The sequence below is a fragment of the Chaetura pelagica genome, unplaced genomic scaffold (assembly GCF_000747805.2).
Source record: "Chaetura pelagica isolate M959 unplaced genomic scaffold, ChaPel_1.0 scaffold117, whole genome shotgun sequence".
Taxonomy (NCBI): domain Eukaryota; kingdom Metazoa; phylum Chordata; class Aves; order Apodiformes; family Apodidae; genus Chaetura; species Chaetura pelagica.
Window position 1 is genome coordinate 9480035 of NW_009954185.1, and position 27901 is coordinate 9507935.

Below are 27901 nucleotides of genomic sequence, written 5' to 3' on the forward strand. Positions count from 1 at the left end.
CTGAGACAGCAAGTGGTACTGTGTCATGAAGATGATTAAGTTTTTTGAGTTTCTTAGTATTTTTAAAGACTGTCTTCAAGATTAGTAATTTCTGAAGGTTTTGTTGAAAATGGCATGAGAGGAGGTAGACCACAAAATCAGTAGAGAAACACAGGGGCAAAACCAAGCCTGACAAACATTCAGGGAATCATTGCCCCAGGAAGTTAGAGAACGGGATAAACCATAAAGAGTGAATTTCACAACAGTGACTAAAATTCTTCTGAGGTGACTTCAGCTTGGACACTATAGTAACTGTGGAGGCATTAAAAGGAACGTGGGCTAATCTAAAGATTCACTGGCAACGTTTCCTTCAGGTGTTTGGGATGTAAAATAAAAAACCAAAAGGAGAGCTCCCAAAAATCCAAGACAAGTCTAAACGGTTTGGGTCTGTTCCAGAACTATGATAACATAAACACACAGGGTAACAAACAGTAGCAGCAAAGAGCAAGAGGCACACACAGAAACTCTGAAGAACTAACCAGCCTTCCCACTGGATGTTGCAAACGCACAACACAGATCTCTACATCAAGTTGCAACAGAAAGCTGCCTGTCAGACTAGAGCCAGTGTTTGTTGCTTTGCACTTGCCAGAAAGGAGTCTGCAGGCTCTTGCACTGCGACAAGGTAAAGACAGCAACATTTCATAATTTAAAATAAAACAGGAATGACATGTAATTATTCTAGTACAATTAAGATTTGTGTTGCTGTTAATATTTAATACATTCCAGCACACCACATGATGTGGAACATTTTCCCCGTTCCCTAGTGAGTGCCCTGCACTGGCTGCATACACAGTTTTTATATGGGTTGAAAATCTTGCTTTATACGTGGCAGACAAAGCCACCAAAGTGTGGCAAATTTTTAGCACTGTAAAAAAAATTACTGTAATTCACTGTGGTTGATTCACTCTATCCAGAACATTTTGACCTCTCAGTACTATGCAGATATGTACCAGCTTCTAATGCTTTTGGCTATTTTAATGGAAACTTTAAGATTGTTTCAAACACCCTTATAGGCATCCAGAACCCTTTTTAAACAAAAACCTCATATGAAAAATTTACTTGATACATGGACTTGACAGCTGTATAGGTAGGAAACCACATCTGTTGAACTACAGGTAAAGAAGCCAGATGTGAGAAATATATGAAAGTCATTTGTCTTACTGTGTCTTCATACTTTGCCCCAGACATTCAACAGTAAAATCAGAAGAAATTAATGGAAATTACTACAGTCAACCAGCAATACATAAAAAATGTGCAGGGCTAGAAAAGGGAGCTTTATAGCATTGGTAAGTGAGAAGAGATATTTGAATAGGAATCAGCATTGACAGCTAACCCCGAAGACTGAGATTAAAATCACTACCATCTTATTTTACACACAGAAAAGCCATTTCAGGTATTTCAGAAGGTTGTATCTCCTATTGCAGTGTTTGACTTGTACTAAGTACTTCTGTACATGTTTAACTATACCCACTGAATAATCCCTTTACATTCCACAAAATCATAGAATCAGATAATGGTTTGGGTTGGAAGATACCTTAAAAATAATTTAGTTCCAATCCCCCTGCATGGGCAGGGACACCTCCCACTGGACCAGGTTGCTCGAAGCCCCATTCAACCTGGTCCTGAACACTTTCAGGAAGGGCCATCCACAGCTTCCCTGGGCAATCTGTGGTGTCTCACCACTAAAGAATTTCTTCCTAATGCCTAACCTAAATCCACCATCTTAAAACCACTACCCCTTGTCTTATCACTACACAACCTGGTAAAAAGCCCCTCCCCAGCTTTCCTGTAGCCCCTTCAGTTACTGCAAAGCCACTATAAGGTCCCCTTGGAGCCTTCTCTTCTCCAGGCTAAACAGCCACAACTCTCTTAGCCTGTCTTCATAAGAGAGGTGCTCCAGCCCTCTGATCATCTTCGTGGCCCTCCTCTGAACTCATTCCAAGAGCTCCATGTCCTTCCTTTGTTGGGGGCTCCGGAACTGGACACAGTACTCCAGGTGGGGTCTCACAAGTGCAGAGTAGAGGGGGAGAATCACCTCACTCGACTTGCTTTCTACACTACCTTTTGATGCAGCCTAGGACACAGTTGACTTCCTTGGCTGCAAGCACATGTTGCTGGCTCATGTTGAGCTCTTCATCGACCAACACCCCCAGGTCCTTCTTCTCAAGGCTATTTTCAATCCATTCTCCCTCCAATCTGTATTTGTGCTTGGGATTGCCCCAACCCAGGTGCAGGACCTTGCACTTCGTCTTGTTGAGCTTCATGCAGTTTGCACAAGCCCACTTCTCCAGCCTGTCAAGGTCCCTCTGGATCACATCCCTTCCCTCCAGTGTGTCAACCACACCACACAGCTTGGTGTCATCAGCAAACGTGCTGAGGGTGCACTTAACTCTACTGTCCATGTCACTGACAAAGATGTTACACAGCACGGGTCCCAGTACCAACCCCTCTCATCACTGGTCTCCATCTGGACATTGAGCCATTGGCTGCTACTCTCTGAGTGCAACCATCCAGCCAATTCCTTTTACACTGACTGGTCCATCCATCAAATCCATATCCTTCCAGTTTTGAGACCAGGATGTAATGCAGGACAGTGTTGAATGCTTTGCACAAGTCCAGGTAGATGGACTTCAGTTGCTCTTTCCTTGTCCACTGACGCTGTGGCCCTGTGATAAAAGGTCACCAAATTTGTCAGGCATGATTTGCCCTTGGTGAAACCATGTTGGTTGCCACCAACCACGTCCATGTTTTCTATGTGCCTTAGCAGAGCCTTCAGGAGGATCTGCTCCATGAAGTTGCCAAGCACAGAGGTGAGACTGACTGGCCTGTAGTTAAGTGACTAGTTAGCAACCAGTCACATGTATGAAAATACATGGATGCCTAAATCTTCTGATGAATCAGAGGCTTAAGTTACTCTCGTTCAATGAAGGAAGGAACAAAGGCACCTCCAGATTAACAGATACTAACATAAATGTGCAATTCTGCCATTAATTCCACAAACTCAGTATTAAGCTCTAATGTTTTCATAAAACATTTAATCTTCAACATACATTGGCTATACATGCCACAGGATGGCACAGTATGTCCACAAGGGTTTTACAATGGTTACTTGGGGATACATTTCAAAGAAATACTTTATTTGCGTGTACAAAAGCTATTCATGAACCATGCAGGTCAACTGAAGCTCATCTCATTAAAACCTCCTAGGTCATATAGTGAATGGTTTCCATGCCAGACACACTTGACCCAGCTTCCATGTGTTTTAGATAACATTTTTAAAACTCAAGCTATTCTGTCTATTAAAGAACAAAGGAATGAAATAGGTAAGAATAAGGCAAGGAATAATTTTTCTTTGAGTGCAAGAGACAATTGGCTAAATTTATTGGAATGAAAACTAAAATTTGAGGTGGGAAATGAATGGAAAACTGCCCATGCTTCAGCTGCCTAGACCCAACAGACTATCTACAGTATCAAATCACAGAATTATTATTAAATGATGACTGGTAATAGAACATCTGTTAAAAACCAGAATGTTAATGATTAAGCTACCACCATCCAACTTCAAAATACACGAAGGAAATGCTCTGAAGAATACTGACTCATTCATGCCACAGCTCTTAATTCTACATTGAGCTTTTAAATGCATCATCCAGATTCATCATATCAAAGTTCTCTATAATTGTGCTTTGCCTTTTTTTAAATTTTCTTTTTACTGTATCAATGCTTCATAAAATGGAAAAACCCCCTGACATTTCTCCTTATAAATTACTTATTTTCCCAGTTTGTTTTTATAAGCAGAACAAACCCTATCTTTCTCTCCAGCTCCTCTGCTTTAAATCAAGGAGCAAATTCCTGATGAGTGTTCACGCAGCTGATTAGAAAATTGTCGTATAAACAGCATCATTAAGTGGCATGCCAATCAGTGGTGATACAATGGTATTGCTGGTGCCTGTGTAAATTAAAGAGTTATGCCCTACGCTTGGGAAACCTAAATGTACAATTCTGAGATTTCTTATTGGCAATTAAATTATAAATGCTGTGTTCTAAGGCTTAATAGCATGAGAATATATTTATCACATACTGTATTCAGAAAAGTAAGAAAAATTCAAATTGCAGCAGACATTCTGAAGAAGCTGTTATGAGGGACTTCCTAACACTGAAATGATATGAAAGCTTATAAAAGTAGAACCCTTCCTCAGGTTTTTCAGAAGTGATGCTGTAGAAAATCTATATAGATTACAAGGCTGCACAACCATTTATTAGAATTTAGTATTTGTTATATGACATATATCACTGCCCACTTAAAATACACTACAAATATTTGGACTTGTTTGAAAGGTTTCATTGCTTTTCATCAATATTTTCTTATTAAATATGAGGAAAAGCTTCAAAATATAGGTAACACAGGAAACTCTGATATCACATACCAAACTAGACTTGTATTGATACAACGTGACATGCTACCTACCTGTTACTAGCACACGGACCCACATTCACTCGGATGTACTACACATGGAAGATGACTCTTAAGAAATGCTAACACTGCAAACTCATGGACTTGGGAGCAGTGGGATACCAGAATTCAAGTTTGCCTGTGAAATTTTATTTCAGGTTCTTTAGCTTTCATCCTTTAATTACACAGTCACATTAACCAAGCAGGCCAGACTCATTTCAGCAAACAGTAATCTCATAACTGACACACTTTGAGTCCTGATTCATCATAGTGGTTTATGCCTTATTAACTGCACAGGTTTAAAAGGCACTGAACGTGTGCATATTAAATTCCTCACCAGCTTCTGTATGTTGCTTATTACAAGATAAACTATTATGTCATTGCACCTGTTAAAGCATTCCAGAGCAAAGGCACAAACAAATTAAGGTCAAAAGTGGGTGTCCTAAAGATGATACCACAGTATCATTCTGGAGCATCCTGTGCTTTACAGGACTAAGGCAGAGCTCTCAGGAATGTCAGGGTGCAGAGAGCATAGCTCAAGAGCTAAGAGAAATCAGTAATTTGCAAGTAGCTAAACTACTTGCTTAGTGTAAAAACTCCACACAAACAACTGCCAGAACCATAAGAAAATCAGTAGTACTTCATCCTACTCCTTCCAAGTGTCTCAGTTGCTGCAGTGGGAGAGGCTGATGATGTACATATCTGCACCTTCAACTATGCCTCCAGATTCATTCCCAGAGAATATACCTGGGACTGTGAATAATGCTGGTATCCTGAATCTATACGCCTGATTACATCCAAATTCACTCTGTTTCTGGTTTTCCCTAATAACAGATTCTAAAATTGGTAGCTATGAGAGTGCAAAGAGTTTTCCTTCTTGTTTCCAAATCAGGTGTCTAATGCCATCTTTTGCTGTTGGATCAATACCCAGGCAGACCCTGCAGACAGACAGCATCACTTGAGGTGATCAGCTTACTGACAGCAGAAGTAGGTCATTATGCTTGGATAGCAGAGGAAAATGAGGGAGATGGCTACCAGCAGAAAACTAACAAGAATGAGAAATTTTTGTCCCAATTCAGTGCTTCAAAAGGGAAGATGTCAACTGTCTACTTAAAATACCTCTGTTCTCATTTTCTCAGTCTCTGTATTTATGTCTTCCCACATTTTGATGTTTCTGCCCTTTCTTATCTCCAAAACGTTTCTAATCCCAAATGTGATCTCCTCACATCCCAGTTGAGCCACTCTATCTCCTTTTTTTCTTCCCTTTCCTGCTGTTGCCCCGACTCCCTCATATGTATTTACTGCCCATAAGAAGCCACAGATTCTTCTATGGCAAGACATGTATTAGAAATTTGTACTTTCCAACTCACCTAAAAACGACAGATTTGCTTAGTGGTCTCTAATTGGTATGCACCTTTAAAATGAATAGTTCAGAGCATACTCACTACAGTTAGCTGTTAACAGCTTAGTAATTACTCATCAGGATGCCATAATCAACTTACAGCCAAAACATGACTTTTTCAAGCATACAACATGAGTCAAGTGGTGCTATCTGCCAGACTTTTGTCCTCTCCAGAGCTTCATCAACAGTAAGGAAAAATCCACCTCTTCCTTTCCACAAACATCAAGAGGAAAGAACTGGGAGACAGCAGGGTCTCCTCAGATACCACCTGCAAAGTGTAAAAATGGAGCAGCAAATGAAAAATTGAGACTCTGGAGAGGGAGCAGACAGAAATGTTTGCCATTAAGGTACAGGAATAGATCACTGTAGAGGAAAGAACTTCCCTCAGAGCCATGTTTTTGGGGAGATCAATCACACGCACTAGTGTGTACTCAAAACCAAACAGAACTAAAAGGCCCATAAACAAATTGGAAAGGAGAAGTCCATTCTTAACAGTAACACCCACCTGCCTGAACAACCCCTCAAACAGCACACATGTTCATTAACTGAGTCACCACAGACTAACACATGTCATTTTTTAACTCCGGGAGGCTCTTGCCAGACGTGATTGATTTGTCCTCCTACTGGTCCTTGCCCTTTTGTGGTTCTGCAAAGACTGGCAATAACTCACAACATGCCTCAGAGAGTGTTCTTGGGTTTGGAAATCTCTTTGCAGTGTGACATTTACATTTATTATGTCCGATTCTGGGCATTTAAATATGAAAACAATTAAAGTATATTTGCAAGGGATATGACAAACGAGCATTTGTACTCTAGCCAATTTTTCACTGACTTTCATTCAAGTACACCATTATGATTCAGCTTTGTCTCTCCCATTACCTAAATGAGATGATTTCCCAGTATCCATACGGGCAGGTTGACTGATGAGAATGCTTTTAGGGTTAAATGCCTTTAGTATAAACTCAAAGATCTCTTTCTTGGACAAATTCTGCTCCTGCAATCACCAGTGAAAATTCAGAGCCACTGCTGAAATCCAGTGAATTACTTTGGACCCCCACCAACCTAAGTGGTAGCTCTTTGTGTATCACCCTCTTCCCCAGAAAAGTTCTTTGTACAACACATATTGGTATTTTCATGCAGCTTCAGTATTCCCACCAGTCCACTGCCCCCAGAGAGATGAGGATTATCTGCACCAAAGCTGGGCTGAAGCAGAGCACCTGTCTTCTCATACCTTCAGGTTACATTTCCATAAGCAGAAGGAGGGACTGAAGTGATGTAAGGGATGCAAGAGAAAGAACAGCATTTTGCTCTCTTGACAACCTGCTCACTTCTCAATTGATAATGAAATGCCTGTATAAATATATATATTATTAATAATGAAGTTTCCATAGCTGCAATTCACCATGGCAGTGTAGCTAGACAGAAGTAATTGTCTTGAGGTTACCTCAGGATGTTATTACCCAGGTTGTGGAGAGCTGTCCACTCTGCACAGCTGTGTTGGAGAAGCCTGAGATTTTTTAATTCTACCTCTTCCTGGCAATTACTGCTTTTTAGTGCTCTATGGAAAGAGCATATATACACAGCCTAGGTCCCAGTAGACATGGCCATCCAACTGGGCAAATCTTACCACTGGAAGTGGTTTGAGCTAGTTCAGAACTAAGGAACTCATGAATCTTTCACTAAGTGGAGTCCTACAGCAGGAGTGTTTCAGCAACAGTGTGACCTGGGAGAGCCTGTCACCTTAAAACAGCCTCTCCAAAATGAATGTCAGCTTCCTAATTCCAAATATTTACTGGAGTATGTAGAAGTGGACTGAACACGTGACCTCAAAACCCCATCTGAAGCTCCTTCACAAGGTCTGACTGTGTTTTCAAGCTGCTGTTTAGGAAATAATGCAAATACAGCTTTATGGGCCCAGCACAACTGAGCTCTGTGTTCATCAGTCCTAATGGCCTTTTTGGTTGAAAATCATTTCATGCAATGCTAAGCAATGCCCTCATTGTTCCTTTTGCTGACTTGCAGGAAACCAGTGGGATGCCAGGCTGCCACCATCAGAACATCTGCTTTATTGGAAAAGCATTTCAGGAGGCCCTGCCTTGTAATAAGTGATGTGACCCTGGAGGGCAGACAACAGCACTTTCTGCAGGCAAACAGCTCGCAAAGAGGGAAAACCACCCAAAGCTTTGTGAGTAGAAGCACCATTTCTATCACCCCACCCTACCCAGGGTCTTAGAGCTGTAATGAATACAGGATAAAAACGTATCACTGGAACTCGGAAGATAGATCCCAGTTGATTAACTTGGGACTCTTCTACCAGTGAAGAACATGAGAAAGGAGGGAAGAAGCAAGCAGAGGAGTGAGGAATCCAGAGGTGAAATTGTTTACTCTGAATACAGAGCTACTCCTGGGAGCACTGCTTTGTTTGCCTGTCAGAAAGAACTAGGGCAGCAAAATATGGCATATAAACTATTTCAGTTACGAAACAGGTTACAGAGTGCTTATACAAACAACTTAACAACCACACAGGTAGCTGTCAATCATAACTTACAGCCTGTCCCAGAACAGTCCATCACCCTCTGACTTTTTTTTTTAAGGACTGACTAATTTTATTTCATCTTACAGACTCAAAATTTTCCTAAAACATAAAACCCCACGGCTTTTGTAATCTTTTCATACCATTCACAAGGCAACATCAACAAAAGTCCAATGAAGTAAAACAGTAAAAAAAAAACCAATGGTGCAAACATTTCAATTTTACTAACAATGTAAAAGGCATCAAAAAGATTTTGGGTCCTGTTTGTTGAAGTTAGCAGTAAGTGGATGCTCTGTTGCTACAGATAGAGAAAGGTTTTGCTCCTGTTGCCACTGCTATTGCCTTCTGAAGGAAAACGACAGCAATTTAACTTTCTGCCTAAAGAAGCAAATTTGCATGAAAATTATCTGGACAGCACTATCACCTACACACACAGCTTATAATATCTACATTTTCAATACAGGTATGACATAAAGCATAACAAAGGCCATAGGGATGAAGATGACATTAATTGGCAAGGTTATTTTGTACAGGAACTTTCTAGAAAAGGAGCCATTTCAGAGCAAAGCCTACCATTACCCTCCAACCTCTTTTCTGATCAACAGCACAGCTGATTTCTACCTTCACTCTTATTTACCTTCCATGAAAGCACCACTGAGGACCTAATGAAGAATGTTGGGTAATTCAGGCATTATTGGATTTTTCGTTATTTACTTATTAGACATGAGAGCTGTTATCAGAAGGCAGCCAGGTGAGTAAAATCAGATAAAGCATTATCCGATTCTTGTGCTGTAAATCAGATTTTAATAGAGAAAAGATCTGTATCCCTTAGGGAATGGAAAGAATATGTTTATAATGTGTTTTGAATGTGTGCTACCAAATGTGGCCAAAACATATTTTATCTAACCAGATTTCCACTTGCTTCTTTCACCCTTAAGAATACATGAGCTCTGCTTGTGCCAAGTGATAGCAAACACCTAAGATAAGTCTGCATTTAAAAGCATGCATACACATTGCATCCTCATACAGACACAGAAAAAATACTGAATTCTGCAATGCTAAAAATATCATCAAGACATCATTGTTTCTCTGCTGGCAGAATAATTTACAGATTTCAGGTTTCTCTAATCAGTTGTTGAAATGAGACCTTTGATAGCCTAGTCAGAACCCCAATCCAGCTTCTATCTGAGGTACTTATCCTTGTCTTTTTCTATTCAGAAGCTATGAGGTCTCATGACAGCACCTGTAGGCTAGACACAGATAACATTTGACTATTCCTTGAAGGTTTTACAAATTTTAATCAGCAGAGTAATCTAGATGTGCTCAGACAGAAATCAGTGTTAAATATTAAAAGCCCTGATGCAAAGCCAGCTCTTTCCTGTACTGCAGTGTTACACAAAATTTGAGTTGCTGGAAATTATTGTTTGCAAAAATGAGGGCTCCTCTCTCACCTAATGCATCATGTTTGACTGTTCAGACAGAACTGAAACTCTGGAATTAGCTTACTGCCTGGATACGTAAAACAAAGATTTTAGGGACTCAAAAATTACTTTTAAAATCCAAACTTGTTAGGCCAAATTCAATTAATTCCATTAAAAAACTGGAGAAAAAGGCCTCTCACGTAGTGTTTGCCTTAATAATTTCATTTATTTTATGATTTACACATGAAAATTAAATTCTAACCAAACCACTTTGTTTATTGAGGTTTATGAAGGTGCGTGCTCCGAGTGCCATTAATGAATGAACATGGAAACCATGCCATGGCCAGCCATGCTGACATCCATGTCACACTTCAGTACCTCTGATTCCCTTGACAGGTGAGCTTTTGGTCCTACATCTCAATTTACAGGAGGACTAACATTTTCATAAGTGACTGCACAACTCTAGGAAGCGCAGAAGTCATTAAGACAATGAAAGCTAATATCAAACAGGTTATCTGAGTGTAAGGCTTATTTATTTAGGAAAAAAAATCCAATCAAGACACAAATAATCACATCATGTATTTGAGATATTGGCTTCCCTCTGGGGGGCTGAAACTACACTTTAATTAGTTTTATCTGTATCTGAACAATAACCTGATTTAAAATCTGTGTTTGGATGAGTAAAGGTTAGCTCTAGTCACTTGGGCACAAGAGCAGTTTCAGGTTGTAACGACCTTGGTGTCTCAGATAGATAGATTAAACATCTTCAAGGAAGACCAGATCATCTCTGCTTTTATATATCTGTGACGATAATGCTGAGAAATAAATGAAGGAACTATGACCTGGGAGAACCATGAATACTGAGACTGAATGTGTAGTCCATAATGGGTTGCAGTGTACAAATCACTAAGGAAAACACTGTAAGGGTCTGAGGTTTTCCCTTGGAAACAGACAGTAACAACAACTGGGAGAAGCTGAGATGGTGGTGTCATGTTAACATGAACCAAGCAGGAAACTGTCACTTTGGTACATTTTTGTTCCCCAGAAAAAAAAAAAAAAAAAAGAAGACAAAAAGACCAAACTAAGAGTAATAAAAATCCCTGTAGGTCCACATCTATTTATGCTCTTAAGTAACTTGAAAAAGTTTATTTCAGCACAACTAGAATGACAAAGTTCTTTACTGTGAGGGTGGTGAAGCACTGGAACAGGCTGCCCAGAGATGTAGTGGAGGCCCCATCCCTGTACACATTTAAGCAACCTGATCTAGTTAAAATGGTCCCTGCTTATTGCAGGGGGGTCTGGACTAGATGACTTTTAAAAGTCCCTTCCAACCCCATACATTTATGATTCTATGATTGCATGATTCTACTTGTTACCACTGCACCTCCCACAGTGTTCCCCTCCAGCTGGCACAACTGGAGGCGTAACTCCTTTCTCCTTAGCTTCAGCAGATCAAGCTATCTTAATTTAGTAGTAACAAAGCCACATCGTTTGTGGGAGCAGACAGATCATCTTTAAAATTGCCATCTTTCTAATTAGCACCTTCAAAATCTGATTAAATTTGTGTCATTAAATTAAAAAAAAAAATCTGATGTATCTGAAAAATGTTTTCAGACTAACAACAAAAGCCACAATAAAGGACTGCAACCTCACAGCATCTACCACATTTTGATCCACACAGTAGCCATTTGTAAAGTGCAACAGGTTTCAGAGAGCTTCCCATTAACATGAGCCTGGTTTGAGCTTCTTTCACCTCTCTCTGGAAGGTAGAATATTTACAGAGAAATGAGTAGTCCCTCAGTCCCACAGGCTACAAAACTCACGGCACAACAGGAGAGGAGCCCATGAAGTTACAGTACCTTACTTGTTAACTGTACTTTTCAGTACAAATGAAAATATTTTATTCTTTTTCAAATTAAGAGAATATCCAGTGTAAAAGGATGAAACCTTGACTAGCCAGGCAGCTCTTCACCTGGCAAGTCTCTCATGTCCTGAAATTAATGCCATATTTATATCTTTTATGATTACTGAGCTACTGATGCTACCACCTCCTTAACTGCACTTTCTCGAGCTCTCAGTGGAACAAGACATACCCTGGACTACCACATCTGCTGATGGCTGGAACACAGGGTCAACCTTAGATTAAGTATTAGCCAAAGAAGGCACTGCACTCAGAAATGTGAGAACCACATGCCCTTTCTGTTTGGGAGGGACCTGAAGCCTGGCCATGTAAATCAGACTGCAAGACCAGAGCATCTCAATTAGTGCTTTGTTTTAATGGGTTGCAGTGTACACATCACTAAGGAAAACACTGTAAGGGTCTGAGGTTTTCCCTTGGAAACAGACAGTAACAACAACTGGGAGAAGCTGAGATGGTGGTGTCATGTTAACATGAACCAAGCAGGAAACTGTCACTTTGGTACATTTTTGTTCCCCAGAAAAAAAAAAAAAAAAAAGAAGACAAAAAGACCAAACTAAGAGTAATAAAAATCCCTGTAGGTCCACATCTATTTATGCTCTTAAGTAACTTGAAAAAGTTTATTTCAGCACAACTAGAATGACAAAGTTCTTTACTGTGAGGGTGGTGAAGCACTGGAACAGGCTGCCCAGAGATGTAGTGGAGGCCCCATCCCTGTACACATTTAAGCAACCTGATCTAGTTAAAATGGTCCCTGCTTATTGCAGGGGGGTCTGGACTAGATGACTTTTAAAAGTCCCTTCCAACCCCATACATTTATGATTCTATGATTGCATGATTCTACTTGTTACCACTGCACCTCCCACAGTGTTCCCCTCCAGCTGGCACAACTGGAGGCGTAACTCCTTTCTCCTTAGCTTCAGCAGATCAAGCTATCTTAATTTAGTAGTAACAAAGCCACATCGTTTGTGGGAGCAGACAGATCATCTTTAAAATTGCCATCTTTCTAATTAGCACCTTCAAAATCTGATTAAATTTGTGTCATTAAATTAAAAAAATAATTCTGATGTATCTGAAAAATGTTTTCAGACTAACAACAAAAGCCACAATAAAGGACTGCAACCTCACAGCATCTACCACATTTTGATCCACACAGTAGCCATTTGTAAAGTGCAACAGGTTTCAGAGAGCTTCCCATTAACATGAGCCTGGTTTGAGCTTCTTTCACCTCTCTCTGGAAGGTAGAATATTTACAGAGAAATGAGTAGTCCCTCAGTCCCACAGGCTACAAAACTCACGGCACAACAGGAGAGGAGCCCATGAAGTTACAGTACCTTACTTGTTAACTGTACTTTTCAGTACAAATGAAAATATTTTATTCTTTTTCAAATTAAGAGAATATCCAGTGTAAAAGGATGAAACCTTGACTAGCCAGGCAGCTCTTCACCTGGCAAGTCTCTCATGTCCTGAAATTAATGCCATATTTATATATTTTATGATTACTGAGCTACTGATGCTACCACCTCCTTAACTGCACTTTCTCGAGCTCTCAGTGGAACAAGACATACCCTGGACTACCACATCTGCTGATGGCTGGAACACAGGGTCAACCTTAGATTAAGTATTAGCCAAAGAAGGCACTGCACTCAGAAATGTGAGAACCACATGCCCTTTCTGTTTGGGAGGGACCTGAAGCCTGGCCATGTAAATCAGACTGCAAGACCAGAGCATCTCAATTAGTGCTTTGTTTTCCTTAAGTTTTAATCAATCTTTATCTAAAATATCCTGTTATTTTCATGAGTTAATGCATCCTGAATGACTCAGTGTGGGAGGAAGGGGCAGAAGGATGAAGATTGTTTCAATATTTTTTTAGTCAAGAAACCTCCTTTCTCTACAGATAAATGTCCCTGTTCTAGACCAAATGCACCTTTTCCCCCTTTAAAATAAGAAAAAAGAACTACTAATTTAGAGTTGACAAACAGACAACATACAGGATTGAGTTCAGGGGAAGTGAGGTAGCTTTAATAATCTGTATCACATTATTATTTGTCTGTTGTAACTTTATGTCTTATAACCAGGCGTTGAGGCACTCAGCAGCTTCCCCTCCCTGGAGGGCAATGCATCAAGATGGTCATGTATCATGACCTCAACAAACGTTCTATTTAAAGAGCACAGTAAGTCCCACATGGAAAACACACTTCTGCCTGCAATATCTCAGTCTTAAATATATTTCTTTTTTTTTAAATAAAAAAAAATGCTTTCTAGCAGGTACTCAGTACTATGCTCCACCTTCAAACACCCAAGGCCCTTCAGCACTGGTAAGGCTGGTGGAAACGTGCAGTTAGGTTCATATCACAGAAACCATCTCAGAAGTGTCTGACTTACTGAGGTTCCATTTGAGGCCCGTGGTGGTCACGCTCTCACAGGGGTTCCCGATGGGGATGAGCCCACACCAGCTGCCTTCCAGCCCCGTGTCCACGTGCAGCTTGTGCTTGCCCTGCAAGACAGAAAGGCCTCTGCAGTCAGTGCCTGCCAGGGACCCAAAGAGCATTTGCCAACAGACCTTGCAAATAAAACAAAGTATTTAGATGGAGGCAGGTTCAGAATGTCCCCTAAAGTCTCTGGAATATTTGGCTGTGGGAATTCAGATTGTTGATGTTTACAGAGGGAGGTGAGATGTGCTCAGGTTCCAGACCTTAGGGCTTTCAGAAATTGGTTTCTGGGCTTTTCTAAGCAGCACCTGGCTTTTTTTTAAAGATGCACTTCTGTCAAAGCTAAGCTTTTTGCTCCTGTGAAATGAAGGTGTCCTGACTCTTCCATTAACTTTCTCCCTCATCTAAACAGCTGTGTTTCTCTTCCTAAACAATGCTAGTCAAAGCATCACTGAAACTCCCTAATCATTTTGACAACACCTGTAAAATTTAATGTAGTTTTCCAGGCATGTACTCTTCCCAGAAGTAAGACTACATGCAGAAACTTAACTAAGTGCTAGAGAAATGAACCTCAATATTTAGAGTAACATGCTTACACTAAGTAAGAACAACAAAGTGAAACTAAAACACATTATTTTTATACATCTAAGATATATTAATCTTGTAACTATCAAGTTCATGGGATGCAGGAGAAGCAGCAGCTATTAATATTGACGGATTTGTGACCAAGCTCTTAATTAGTACTTATAGACCCTGTATGAACATGTTGCCAGGTATCAGCATATGAGCAGTTGCAAGGAAGACTAGATAGTGGCAGTCTTTTACAGAATGAAAAAAACACCTGAATGTGAGAGTTCTGGCCCAATTTGTGTTCTAAGAAACTAAGAAATTGTCTGTGAAACCTAGCTAAAAAATCATCATCTCTCCGATCTCTTCTACACAGGTAATCTATTCTTTCAAACACACATGGGCTTCTTTGGGCTTTTATTTTATTCTGTTGTGGATGCAGAGGCAAGTTAAACGCTTGAGCATGTCTTTAACACATAATTTCTTCATCACTATAAAAGTTAGATATGCCTATGTGTTAACGTACCAAAAAAACCCCCAACAAAACCAACTACAAACCTCTTGAGAACCAATGAATATTCAGCGAGTCCTTTGTTATGCAAGAAACGTAGGTTTATAGCAAAAGAAAAAAGAACAGTTGAAGTTTTTACTCAGGTAAACGTCCAAAGCAGCAAAAACACTTTCTCACACATTTTCTTTTAGGGAATGTATTTAAGCTTTTCCTTATGTCCTATCCTCTCTTGCATTCATTCCAAATGCCCTTGCAAATATAAATTCACTAATTAGAAAGTCAAAACTGGTGTAAAAGTATCTTATTGCTGAGATGTTGATGTAGGAGGCATTGAACAGATTCTCCTGTTAATGCCAAATGCATTATGAAGAAACAACTTCAATAGATGTCATGCTCTCAGTTAACAAATGAACCTTGGGAAAGCTGTCAATTAGGGACTATCAGATTGCATAGCTTAAGCCTGCTTGATTGTTTGCAGAGCTACAAGAAAACCAATCCAGTATCATCTATCTTCTCAGGGTGTCCAGCTTCATGTGGTGATAAGCCATGTGTCTCTATAGTGGTTGTGAATGCTTGCCTGCCAAATTCAGAGGTGTAACAAATTCAGGCTTGATAGCCTTTTTAGCTAAGCAATATGCCATATTACTTCTCTCTTGCAGTACAGAGGGAGGAGGAAAAGGAGAGGAGAGGTACAAGTACAAGCTCTCTTTGTTATGTGACAGCAGATACTGTCTGTACTGAAGCTGGTGAGGAAGGAGAGAACAAAGGGGTGGGACTGTCTGTTTCCAATGGATGTATATATTGCTACCCAGAGCTATTAGAGGAGAGGAGCAAATTCACTACACATTAATTAGTAGAGGAATATGAAAAAGAGAGGTAAAAGTAACTGTCCTGATGGAGAACCTGATAAAGTTTTGTATTCTCAAAAACTGTCTCTACCTACTATTGGTAAGTAGGTTTGCATTTCCTATTTTATGACATTCTGGCACAGCTTACTGATAGGGATTCCGTTCAACAGAAATTAAGGCAGAAAGCTCTTTCTGTGCCCATGAAATAAACCTTTAAAACAAAAGAAGCCATTACCACAGGCTCACCAATATACAGGATTTTATCAGAGGTCTTTCAATACCTGACACTCCCCTAAAATCCCAGTTCACATGTCCCAGCAATTATGTGAGAATCTTGACTTTTGTCCCTAAAAAGATATTTTCTAGACCTCAGTTGTTAAGAGAAATTTCAAATTAGGAGCCCAAAGGGCTCCTAATCCAAGGCAGCAACTAAATAGGAATTGGAATATTAAAATGCAAATTATTTTCTAAAAACCCTCTTAACTGTTAAGCCAAACTCACGGCAGTGAACCAACCCCTAAGCCAGGAGTTTGACTTAACAGTTTAAACAGTTTTAAAGGCTCTTCTTTAAATAAACCAGTAAGTTATCTTAATATAATTGGAAACAGTGGGGACAGAAAAGGGAAATGATCACTGGAAAAAAACAAACAGGCAAAATACCCTAAGTAATCCACTGTTTTGTTTCGGTTTGGTTGTTTTTTTTTGCCAAAACAGATAAATGCATTCATCACTAAGGCTTTAAATTCAAAGCCCTGAGTCTGCCATGGGGGAAATTAGATGCCCAAACTTATCTTCAAATTTCTGAGTACAGATTTTTCACCCAAGCAATATGGAACCAGTATGTGCAGGAGGAAGGAAGGATCAGAGCTTGTAATTTGCAAATACAAGTAATAATTTGTTCTATTGAGGTCTCTGTGATTAAAGGAACAATTATATACTGGCACTTAACACATGAAACTGTTTTCAATTTCTGCAGAACTCAGAGTTCCAAAATTAGGACTAAAAAGGAAACCAAAGTTTGACTGATTAAATCCCTCTTTCTTAAGTTTTTTTGCCTCTGAAGAAGGTATGTGAAATATTTTCACGTTTACCTTAAGAATCAAATATTACCATGTTTGAATGATACTGGTGGTAGAATAATGGCAAACAATACAGCTGCATTGATTTTTATCTTATTAAGTCAGTTTTGAAAAACATTGATCAATCTTCAGCATTGATTTCTTTCTCCTTCATTTTGTCTCTGATGCTAGGAAATAAGATCAATTTCTAAGTTCAGCAACAACAAGAAAATGTCAGGAGATACTTTTAAGAATGCTTCATCCATATAGGTTAAACTTTTCCTTTGATTCTAATGTGTTATAAGAAAGCATGTAGTTAAATATACAGCCTCTCCAACTCTTTTTGCTGAGGAAAGACCTAAAGGCATATTTGCTCTTTGTCACATCTCCTAACTCAAATGAATAAAATCTGATTGCTAGGAACTCATATACTTAACCCTATCCAAGGTTGTAAGATGCTAAAATCCTTAGTCAAAAACTTGCAAGGTGAAAATCACATGAACAATATGAAGACAAAAGCTGAAAGCTTCTGTGTGTGTACAGATGCCCTACAGGCACTTCATAAAAATACAGAGAAAATCACTTCTCCAAGTACTTTGCAGACCAACTTGAATAAATGTATAGTCTAAAATAGATAACAAGTGACAAAATGTTATGAAAAAGAAAGAGAATGGGGACTGATCTTCAATACTGCATTCTGAAGGGATAGGAGGGAAACCTGAAACCTGACTGGCTGAAACTAGATACAGAGGAAAGGCACAAAATATTCTTTACAAAAACAAATGAAGAAAGATTTAATAATCAGATCTTGGAAACGGCTGAAAGACTAAGATGTAACCAGGAAGGAAAAGCAACGAGTTACAGGATTACAGGACAATGTGACTGTATTCTGCTTTGCAGGCTGCCCTGATAATTTGTCCACTGTAAATAAAACTACTGAATAACTTAACACTTAGAAGTCAGATTTTGTAAACAGTATACTTTCACCTGTACTTGCTGTGAGATGTGGGACTAGAGAAATGGGATTTCTTGAGATCTGGCCAACTGCACTATGATACCTCCTCCACTAGCTAGACCTTGTTTTCCATAATCTTTTGATGAAATGTCTTTTTATATCAGCTTTATTTCTATGATTACTCCACAGATGGCAGTACACACTTGAAAACAACAACAGAAGCAGAAAACTAAATACAGATGTCATAGTGTTACCCAGTGAAAAGGCCAAAGCCACATTCAGTTTTAGTACATAATCATCTGGGTGCAGAAAAGGCTATATAGATAAAAGGCTTGGGGTATGGGTGGAAATTGACACTATCACCAAAGACTGCATCAGAGGGGAGAAGGAAAAGGACAGGATGAAACAAAGCTGAGAACACTTATGCTAATATCAAGTATCATGATTGGCAATGAAGTGAAAACAAAGTTCCAGAAATATTTCTACTAATCATTAGTTGTGTAAGAGTTTGACTTAGCAACAATAAAAGCTTTTAGGTGGAGATTCTGAGCATTATAAGTACAGCCTATTTTTCTAAAAGGATGTATTTAAGAAGAGCTATTCTTTTATAAACCTAAAATATCATCAATTGTCTTTTCTAACAAATATACATAGTGCAAAGTTGCTATCACATGAATGCTGTTCACAGAATGTTATTTGAGCCAATAAGGCTTTCTGTTGCTGTAACAGAAGTATCCACAGTTCCAGTGAAAACTCAGAAGTCTTAAAATTCTTGTATATCATATCAATCCCTCCTTTACTCTTTTGGGAAAAAACCAGCACACTGTGTTTCTAAACAATATAAAAAAAAATGTTGGACCCAATCCTGCTGATCTTTGCTGTCAAATGTTGGCAGTGCTTCTGTACTGAAATGGATAGACTTCAGTATATCAGTTATTTGCAAGACAGGGCCATACCATTCCTACCCTTCAAAAGCAACACATCTTAAAATGGCAATTCTTTAGTTAATAACGTCCCAGGCAGTAGAGAGAAAATAAATTATAATCATTATTGGACCAAATCAATGAACACATCTGCTTCAAGACATTGAGGTGGTAGAGCGAGTACAGAGAAGGACAACAAAGCTGGTGAAGAGTCAAATCTCATGAGAAGCACCTGAGGGAACTGGGGTTGTTTGGTCTGAAGAAAAGGAGGTTGTAGCCTCCTACAAGTTGTTGGGTGGGTGTTGGTCTTTTCTTCTGAGTAACAAGCAACTGGACAAGAGGAAATGGGCTCCAGTTATGCCAGGGAAAGTTTAGATTAGATATTAGAAGAAAATGCTTCACTGAAAAGGTGATTGAAGACTGTAATAGGCTGCCCAGGGAGGTGGTTGAATCACCCGTCCCTGGGGATGTTTAAGAGATGTGTAGATGTGGTACTTTGCAATACGGTTTAGGACTGGACTCGGCAGAGTCAGGTTAATAACTGGACTGAACGATCTTACAGGTAGTTTCCAAACCAGAATGATTCTGTATTTCCCTATAAGCAGAAATCCCTGTGGAGGTAAGTGTCACTAAAACAAGAAGTCTTACTATACCCTGAGGTTATACATGTAACTGGTTGCTACTGCATATCTAATGTACAAAGTATTCCAAAAGTGCAAGTGATCCCAGAGTTTCACACATTTGCACATGAACTTTTTCTACAGGCCTAGTAATACCCTCCTGAGAGTACACTTCTCATGTAATATCAATGACACGTTTTATTAAGCACAGTAGGTACATCCCTTGTTTGCCCATCACCTGTTGCAGCATGAACAAATAAAGCAACTCTGCAGTCGAGCCTGTATGACTCACAAGAAAACAGTGATCAGAGGTGCAAAAATTGTGAAAGCACATTATTCTCTGGAGACTGCAAGGAGGTAAAACTGCTAGCAGTTTTGCACCACTACTACTACTGCACCACTAACATGTACAGAAATGAAGTGATGAAAACACTTTATCAAGCAAATACAAAACTTAATTTAAAAGGGTGTTTGGGTGGTTTAATTTCTTGTCACAGACATAGCTTAAAGATTGACAAATGCCATAAATACTAATTCTTGTTCTACTCTGAATACTACCTTAAAGAAAAACTCATTCTGTTGAAACTCCCCACTTGCAAACAGAATTCCACAACGTTTTCTTCAGTCTACCACAAATCAATGCAAAACACACCACAAATGCAGCATAAAACTACAATAATCAAGAACTGGCTGGTTCTTCTTTACATTCAAACAAGACTTACACTGGCCCAATGTGACATTTTATCCTCCAGCTTGTGCCTTTGATGCCCCGTTCTCAGCAGGCTTATCATTATAGTTTTAATTAGCATTTTTAGTGATGCCTTAAAAAAATCAGAACCATTTTCTTTATATCCATTTATGATACTACAGAGTGTAATAGATTGCAGATAAGAGTGAAAAGTAGACAAGCTGCTGAAGATTTCATATTGCCTGTATGGCTACTACGCAATGTTGCAGTGAAATTGTCCATCCATAGGGGCTTTCACTAAGGGCACTAATATTCTATAATTGCTAAGTGATGAAAATTACAGCATATTCTTTCTCACCATCCACCAATTCATAATACATTTAGTGTCACTGGTCATTCTTTTTTCTGCATTTTTACAGGGGAAGAGTCCAGAGAATCTTTTCTACCTAGGCTGCATGAACTTATTTTCCTCTGTATTAGAGAAGAACTGGAGTTGAGTTAACTCAAAAGACAAGGTATCATTCACCTAACTTGTGGCAGGAAACACTTTCCTCTGTATAGCACTGAATTACTAAGTTTGCTGGAAGGCACTTCCATGCTATGTAAGAATACATGGGATTTTTGTGTGAATATATAGTGATAGGTTCTTTTTTGTTTGTTCTTTGAAAATGCTTAGGCTCTGTTACTATGCAAGAAAAAAGAATGGCTACCAAGCCTAAGGCATATCAGTGTTTACTAACATATGCTATACAACAATATTTATTTATTTGTTTTCTCTGATTGGGTTGCTTTCTCCATACATCTTGCTTTCTCTTCTTACTACAGCTAATCTCTTCTCCCTTTCCCTTTCTCTCTTCCCTTCACAGCTCATCCTGTGATGGAGCCTATCATGTCCTATTTTAAGGAAAGAGATTATTTGATTTTTCCTTTCATCAACTACGGACCATCTGAATCTTGGCTGATATAGCAGGTGCATTTGTGATTTCCCCTAAGATTAAAATCTATTTATCTGTTCTCAGAAGTCTTCCCAGACATACTGGCAAATTTCTGTAGTTCTCCAAAATCTCACTTGGAACTCTACTATGCAAGTAAGAAGCATGATTAGCAGACTGCTGGACAACATCTTCTTACAGTTTCTTGTGTGCCTCAATCTGCATCCCTGTGCTGCCCTTGCTTTTTTATGTGTTATGTGATGCAGCAAATAATGAGCCCACAAATTCTCTTATATACAACCATCCTTTTAGAAGAACTGGCTTCATATTTGGGAGCTTCATGTTAGCATTAAAGGCTTCATAAAAGCCTGGCCTCTATAATATCTTTGGTGCAAACAAACTGTGGGACAGAGTTCTTTGCATTAAGCAGCAGAAACTCACAAATGCTCTTTTCTCCCTTTCATTTCTGATTGTTGCTTTCATACACTTCTAGGTAAGAAACAGGAGAGGCTTGAACTGGTGAAGAATGAACTTTTGAGAAAATTTTCAGCCCCTCTTTTTGATCTCTGTTACAGGAAGGAATAATTTGCTGCTATTATAAAGACATTCATTGACCCAGGATAAGAAACTAACTATATTCAGTAGACAGGGAAATTGTTTCTGCTTTAAAACAGAAGGCTTTGAAGAAGTGGAATGTCCCAGATCTTGTGCTAGCAGTGACTGCCTGCTTCTCTACAACAATGAAATTCATAGAATCATAGAATCATAGAATCTTAGGGGCTGGAAGGGACCTCGAGAGATCATCTAGTCCAACCCCCCTGCCAGAGCAGGGTCACCTAGAGTACATCACACAGGAACTCATCCAGGTGGGTTTTGAATGTCTCCAGTGAGGGAGACTCCACAACCTCCCTGGGCAGTCTGTTCCAGTGCTCTGTCACTCTCACAGTAAAAAAATTTTTTCGGATATTCACCTTGAACCTCCTATGCTCCAATTTACACCCATTACCCCTTGTCCTATCACTGGTCATCACCGAGAAAAGCCTAACTCCGTCCCCCTGACACTCACCCCTTACATATTTGTAAACATTGATGAGGTCACCCCTCAGTCTCCTTTTCTCCAAGCTAAAGAGACCCAGCTCCCTCAGCCTTTCCTCATAAGGGAGATGTTCCACTCCCTTAATCATCTTTGTAGCTCTGCGCTGGACTCTTTCAAGCAGTTCCCTGTCCTTCTTGAACTGAGGGGCCCAGAACTGGACACAATACTCCAGATGTGGCCTCACCAATGCAGAATAGAGGGGGAGGAGAACCTCTCTTGACCTACTAACCACACCCTTTCTAATGCACCCCAGGATGCCATTGGCCTTCTTGGCCACAAGGGCACATTGCTGGCTCATGGTCATCCTCCTGTCTACCAGGACCCCCAGGTCTCTTTCACCTACACTACTCTCCAGCAGTTCAGCCCCCAACCTGTACTGGGACATGGTGTTGTTCTTCCCCAAATGTAAAACTCTGCACTTCCCCTTGTTGAATTTCATCATGTTTCTCCCCGCCCAACTCTCCAACCTATCTAAGTCTCTCTGAATGGCAGCACAGCCTTCTGGTGTGTCAGCCACTCCTCCCAGCTTAGTGTCATCAGCAAACTTGCTGAGGGTACATTCTATACCCTCATCCAGGTCGTTGATGAAGATGTTGAACAACACCGGTCCCAGCACCGACCCTTGTGGGACTCCACTAGTAACACACCTCCAACCAGATTCTACCCCATTGACTACAACTCTCTGACTCCTTCCTTTCAACCAGTTCCTAATCCACCTCACTTCCTGGTCACCAAACCCATACCTGATCAACTTATCCACAAGGATGCTGTGGGAGACGGTGTCAAATGCTTTACTGAAATCAAGATAAACCACATCTACCGCTCTACCATCATCTATCCACCTAGTAATTTCCTCATAGAAGGCTATGAGGTTAGTCAAACATGATTTACCCTTGATAAAACCATGCTGACTGCTCTTGATGACCCCCATGTCCTTGATGTGCCTGGAGATAGTCACAAGAACAAGTTGTTCCATCACCTTTCCAGGGATGGAGGTGAGGCTGACCGGTCTATAGTTACCCGGGTCCTCCTTCTTGCCCTTCTTGTAGACTGGAGTGACATTTGCTATCCTCCAGTCCTCAGGCACCTCACCTGTTGCCCATGATTTACTGAAGATGATGGAGAGTGGCCTAGCAATGACCTCCGCCAGCTCCCTCAGCACCCTTGGGTGCATTCCATCTGGACCCATTGATTTATGGATGTCCAGATTACTCAACTGATCCCTAACCCAATCCTCATCTACCATGTCAAACTCTTCCTCTATCTTGACTTCTTCTGGGGCTATATGAATCTGGGGCTCATAGGGAGACCCTGCAGGAGTGAAGACAGAGGCAAAGAAGGCATTCAGCACCTCTGCCTTCTTTATATCCTCTGTCACCAGGGCTCCCACCTCATTCCTCAATGGGCCAATATTGCCTCTACTGCTAGTTTTGCTAGCTATGTACTTGAAAAAGCCCTTTCTATTATCCTTAACCTGACTTGCAAGGTTAAGTTCCAAGGAGGCCTTAGCTTTCCTAATTGCCTCCCTACATCCTCTGACAACAGTCCTATATTCCTCCCAAGTGACCAGCCCCTCCTTCCATGATCTGTAGATTTTCCTTTTCCACTTAAGTTTGCCCAGTAGTTCCTTCTTTAACCATGCAGGTCTCCTAGGACCCTTACTAGATTTCCTAACCATTGGGACGCTCTGATCAATTCAATTCTGATGATTCAAAGACCTGTTGCTCAGGTCAGAAAGAACAAAGATAATTGAAGAAACTTTAAGCTGGCCATTTAAAACATTTAACTTTTCTCCTCTCTCCTCCCATCTTCTCCCCATGTTCTTGTATAGCTAAGTATTCAGTTGGAGATTACAGCCCCCAGAAAAGTCCATTATTTTCTGGGCAAAGAGAGTAGTGTACTACCCCCAAACCACACTTAGATAGGGGTATGAAGTTTATGTGCAGCAGCCTTTTTAGAATGGATAAGACTTCAGTTTCCTTGCACTTCAGTGAGAACTGCACCCACATCACCAGTGTCATCAGTGACAGATTTGGTCCTCAAAATACAGAGGAATATTCACAAGCCCACTAAAATCATTCAAAGAAGGCCAACCTGAGTCCTAAATCTTTGACAGTGATTTCTTACCATAAACAAATACAGGCAGCCTGGCATATTTTCTCACAAGGCTTTGAACCTCTGAAAGCTGAATGCATCTTTCCAGCACCCCATCTGTCATCACAGTCATAACTCTGAGGGAGCATCCCAAAAGAACTATACTGGTATATATAAAATATGACCAAAAGCTTTAAGAAATTCTATAGGGCAGCAGACAATGAGAACAGAATCCCCATGTGGCAATTACTCTCTGCCTTTCATGGACCTATTAAATGAAAAACTGGCTGAAGGGCAGGGCTCAAAAGGTTGCAGTAAATGGCACTACATCTGGCTGCTGACCCAGACACCAGTGCTGTCCCTGGGGGCTCAATTTGAAGGCCAGTTCTGTTCAGTATTGGTATCAGCGATTTGGATGCAGGAGTTAAAAGCACATTTACTAAGTTTGCTGATGATACTAAACTAGGAGGTGCTGCTGACAAGGGACAAGAGGTCTTTCAGAGGACTCTGGATAGTTTGGAACATCAGGCGACCAGGGTTGCACGTGGGACAGAGTAATGACAGACACAAATATAAAGTGGGAAAGGAGTGGCTGGAGAGCAGTATTCCAGAAAGAGATCTGAGGGTGCTGGTTGATGGGAGGCTCAACAGGAGTCAGCTGTGTGACCTGGGAGTCAAGAGGACAAACTGCATCCTGAGATGCAGCAAACACAGCATGGCCAGTTGGTCCAAAGAGGTGATTATCCTGCTGTGATTAGTGTTGGTGTGGCCTCACCTGGAGTACTGTGTGCAGTTCTGGGCCACACCATTTCAAAGGATGTTACGGAATGCATTGTGAGGAGGGCTGGCAGGCATGTCCTCTGAGGACCAGTGGGGGATTCTAGATCAGTTTGGTTTAGAGAGAAAGGAGGCCGAGGGGTGACCTCACTGCTCCCTACAGCCTCCTGAGGAGATAACGTGGAGCGGGAGGTGCTGGTCTTTTCTCTCTGGGACTTAGTGCCAGGATGCATGGGAATGGCCCAAAGCTGCCACCATCAGGGGAGGTTTAGATTTCACATGAAAACTAAACGTTTTCACGAGAAAACACTTTTTTACTGAGAGGGGGTCAAATTCTGGAACAGGCTTCCTGGACAGGCAGTCAATATTCCAAGCCAGAGGCACTTGGATAATGCCCTCAATGCCATGCTTCAACATTTGGTCAGGCCTGAAGTAGTCAGGCAGATGGACTAGATGGTCATTCTAGGTCCCTTCAAGCTGAAACTATTTCTCTGCCACTCTACCCTGCCCTACTCCACCCTATCCCTACCCCTATCCCTATCTCTACCCCTACCCCTTCCTCTACCCTTACCCCTATCCCTACCCCTATTTCCTGTGCTCACCATGAGTTGAGTAATAATGAAACTTCTACTTGCCTGAAATGCCAGGGAAGGTTTCAGCTCCAAAAATACTTTCAAGGACATACAACACAAAGGTTTCAAATAGAAACAGGATTTTCATTTTTGTGAATCTGTTTCAGAGCTTTTGCTTGCAAGTATTATCACAACTCACTTGTGCATCCAGAAGCAGGCTGAGACATTATTCAGTTTAGCTTGAAAAAACATCCCTTGCAGCCTTGAGAATATAGGTCAAGTAGTCCTTTTTTTCCTGAAGAATGAGAATCTGAAGATTGGTATCAACTGATTCTTGTTGTTTTGTAAATTGGTGCCAATATTCACCTATGCATTCAGACTATGTGAAGGAGGGCATTTATGCCATAGACACTCATTTGGTTTTGGGGGTGCTCGAGGTGAAAAAAAAGGCTTTTAGTTCCCTGTGCATGAATTTTCCAGAGACAGAAAAAACATACAGGATTTCTTCACCATTCTTTACCAATGCACCAAGGCACATTTGCTACTACCTTGCTTGACCTCTTAGAAAGAAGCCCAGAATGGTTTTGTGCTCTTGACCACTTTTTTCCTTGCATTTTAGTATGTCATTTCCTCCTTTAGCCTTCATCCTTGATACCTTTCTTGGAAGTGACAGCAGCCTTCTCAGCCTCCGTATTGCTTCTTCCAGTCATCCTCTTCTGTAGGCCCTTTGTGTCCCTTATCAACTGATTAATGTTTGTTTGCCTTCATCCTAGATGGAATTTGTCTGTCTTGAACCTGAAGAGTGAGAAATGTCCCTAGCAGCACAGGTGAGTTCTCACCAGGGCTTTACACAAAGCTGGCCTTTCCTAAGGAAATATTCTGCCTGACAGATAAGCATGCATTTGCCTGTATCATATCTATGGCTCACAGTCACCCTGTGATCTACTCATGCCTCCAGACTATTTCTGCTTTGTTAAGGAATCTCAACATTTCGATGTAAGCTCAGTGTGAAGAGACAGGCGTCTGAATGTGTCACTATGCTCTAACTTTTGCTCAGCCCTGAAGCCTTCAGGCCGTTGGGCTATATGATCATTGTAGGTCCCTTCCAGCTGAACTATCCTATTCTATGAAATCCCTTCTTATTTACTGTTTGGGAATAAAACAGAATTTGAACCTGTGAAATGGGGAGCCACTGCAGAAGAAGTAATGCTATAGCAAATACAGAGCAAATATGATGCAAGAAGAAAAACCTTGACTTACGAATACAAAATAAGGGTCAACAATGACAAATGGCTGTAAAAAAAAATACACAGCTCACCCTGCCAAATGTAGAAAGACTAGAACAAATAATACTGCCTATTTGGGCCCTTTCACTCATATATGCATTTTCTGTATATAAAAATTTCTGGTCTGTTTCATGCAATAGCAAGTCAGAACCCATCTTCTGGAAAATGAGCTGAGCCCTCCTAGAAAAACAGCAACTTGCTAGGTCAAATCTATTTGCAACCTGTATTAATGAGGTAGAAGAATCAAATCAGGTTCTTCCATCACAAAAGTATTCAAAAAGAAATGAAGATAAGCTTGAAAGAAAACATATGGTCAAATCCTTGAAAAATCGAAGAGCTAAACATTAAATTTAAAGCAATTTGCAGTACTAATAAACTTCAGGAGAACTACAAATTGATGACTCTCATTAAATAACATGTAATCAAAGATCATTGACAGAATTAGGTGTATTACTTGTGAATACTATATTTCCTTCCTTCCTAATCTTCTCTAGCTACCTGTCCCTCTTGGAAAGCAGACACCCAATTTGACTGCTGCTTCTGCTCCATGAAGCGAGATGCCATTGGGCTGATACTAGGAGAGAATTGCATTCAAGCCATCTAAGGTTCCAGAATGAAAACCCTATTGCTTGCACCAAATCCCTACCAGCAACAAGGCTGTGGAAGCTGGCAGACCAAGGAAACTTTTCTGCTAATGGAAAACACATTGTCTTCCAACAAACCTGTAAGGCCTACAGATGGTACAAAAAGGAATTTGAAGGTGCATTTTTTTTGTC

The 27901-nt window shown here is 40.4% G+C and overlaps 1 protein-coding gene across 1 annotated transcript in view; it reads right to left on the reverse strand.

Annotated features, from left to right (window-relative positions):
• The window catches only part of TPK1 (thiamin pyrophosphokinase 1), a 205523-nt gene that overhangs the window by 51925 nt on the left and 125697 nt on the right, over positions 1-27901 (reverse strand). The window contains exon 6 of the mRNA XM_010003042.1: positions 14152-14263. Within this exon, the coding sequence (XP_010001344.1) occupies positions 14152-14263 (112 nt within the window). The remainder of the gene's footprint in view (positions 1-14151; positions 14264-27901) is intronic.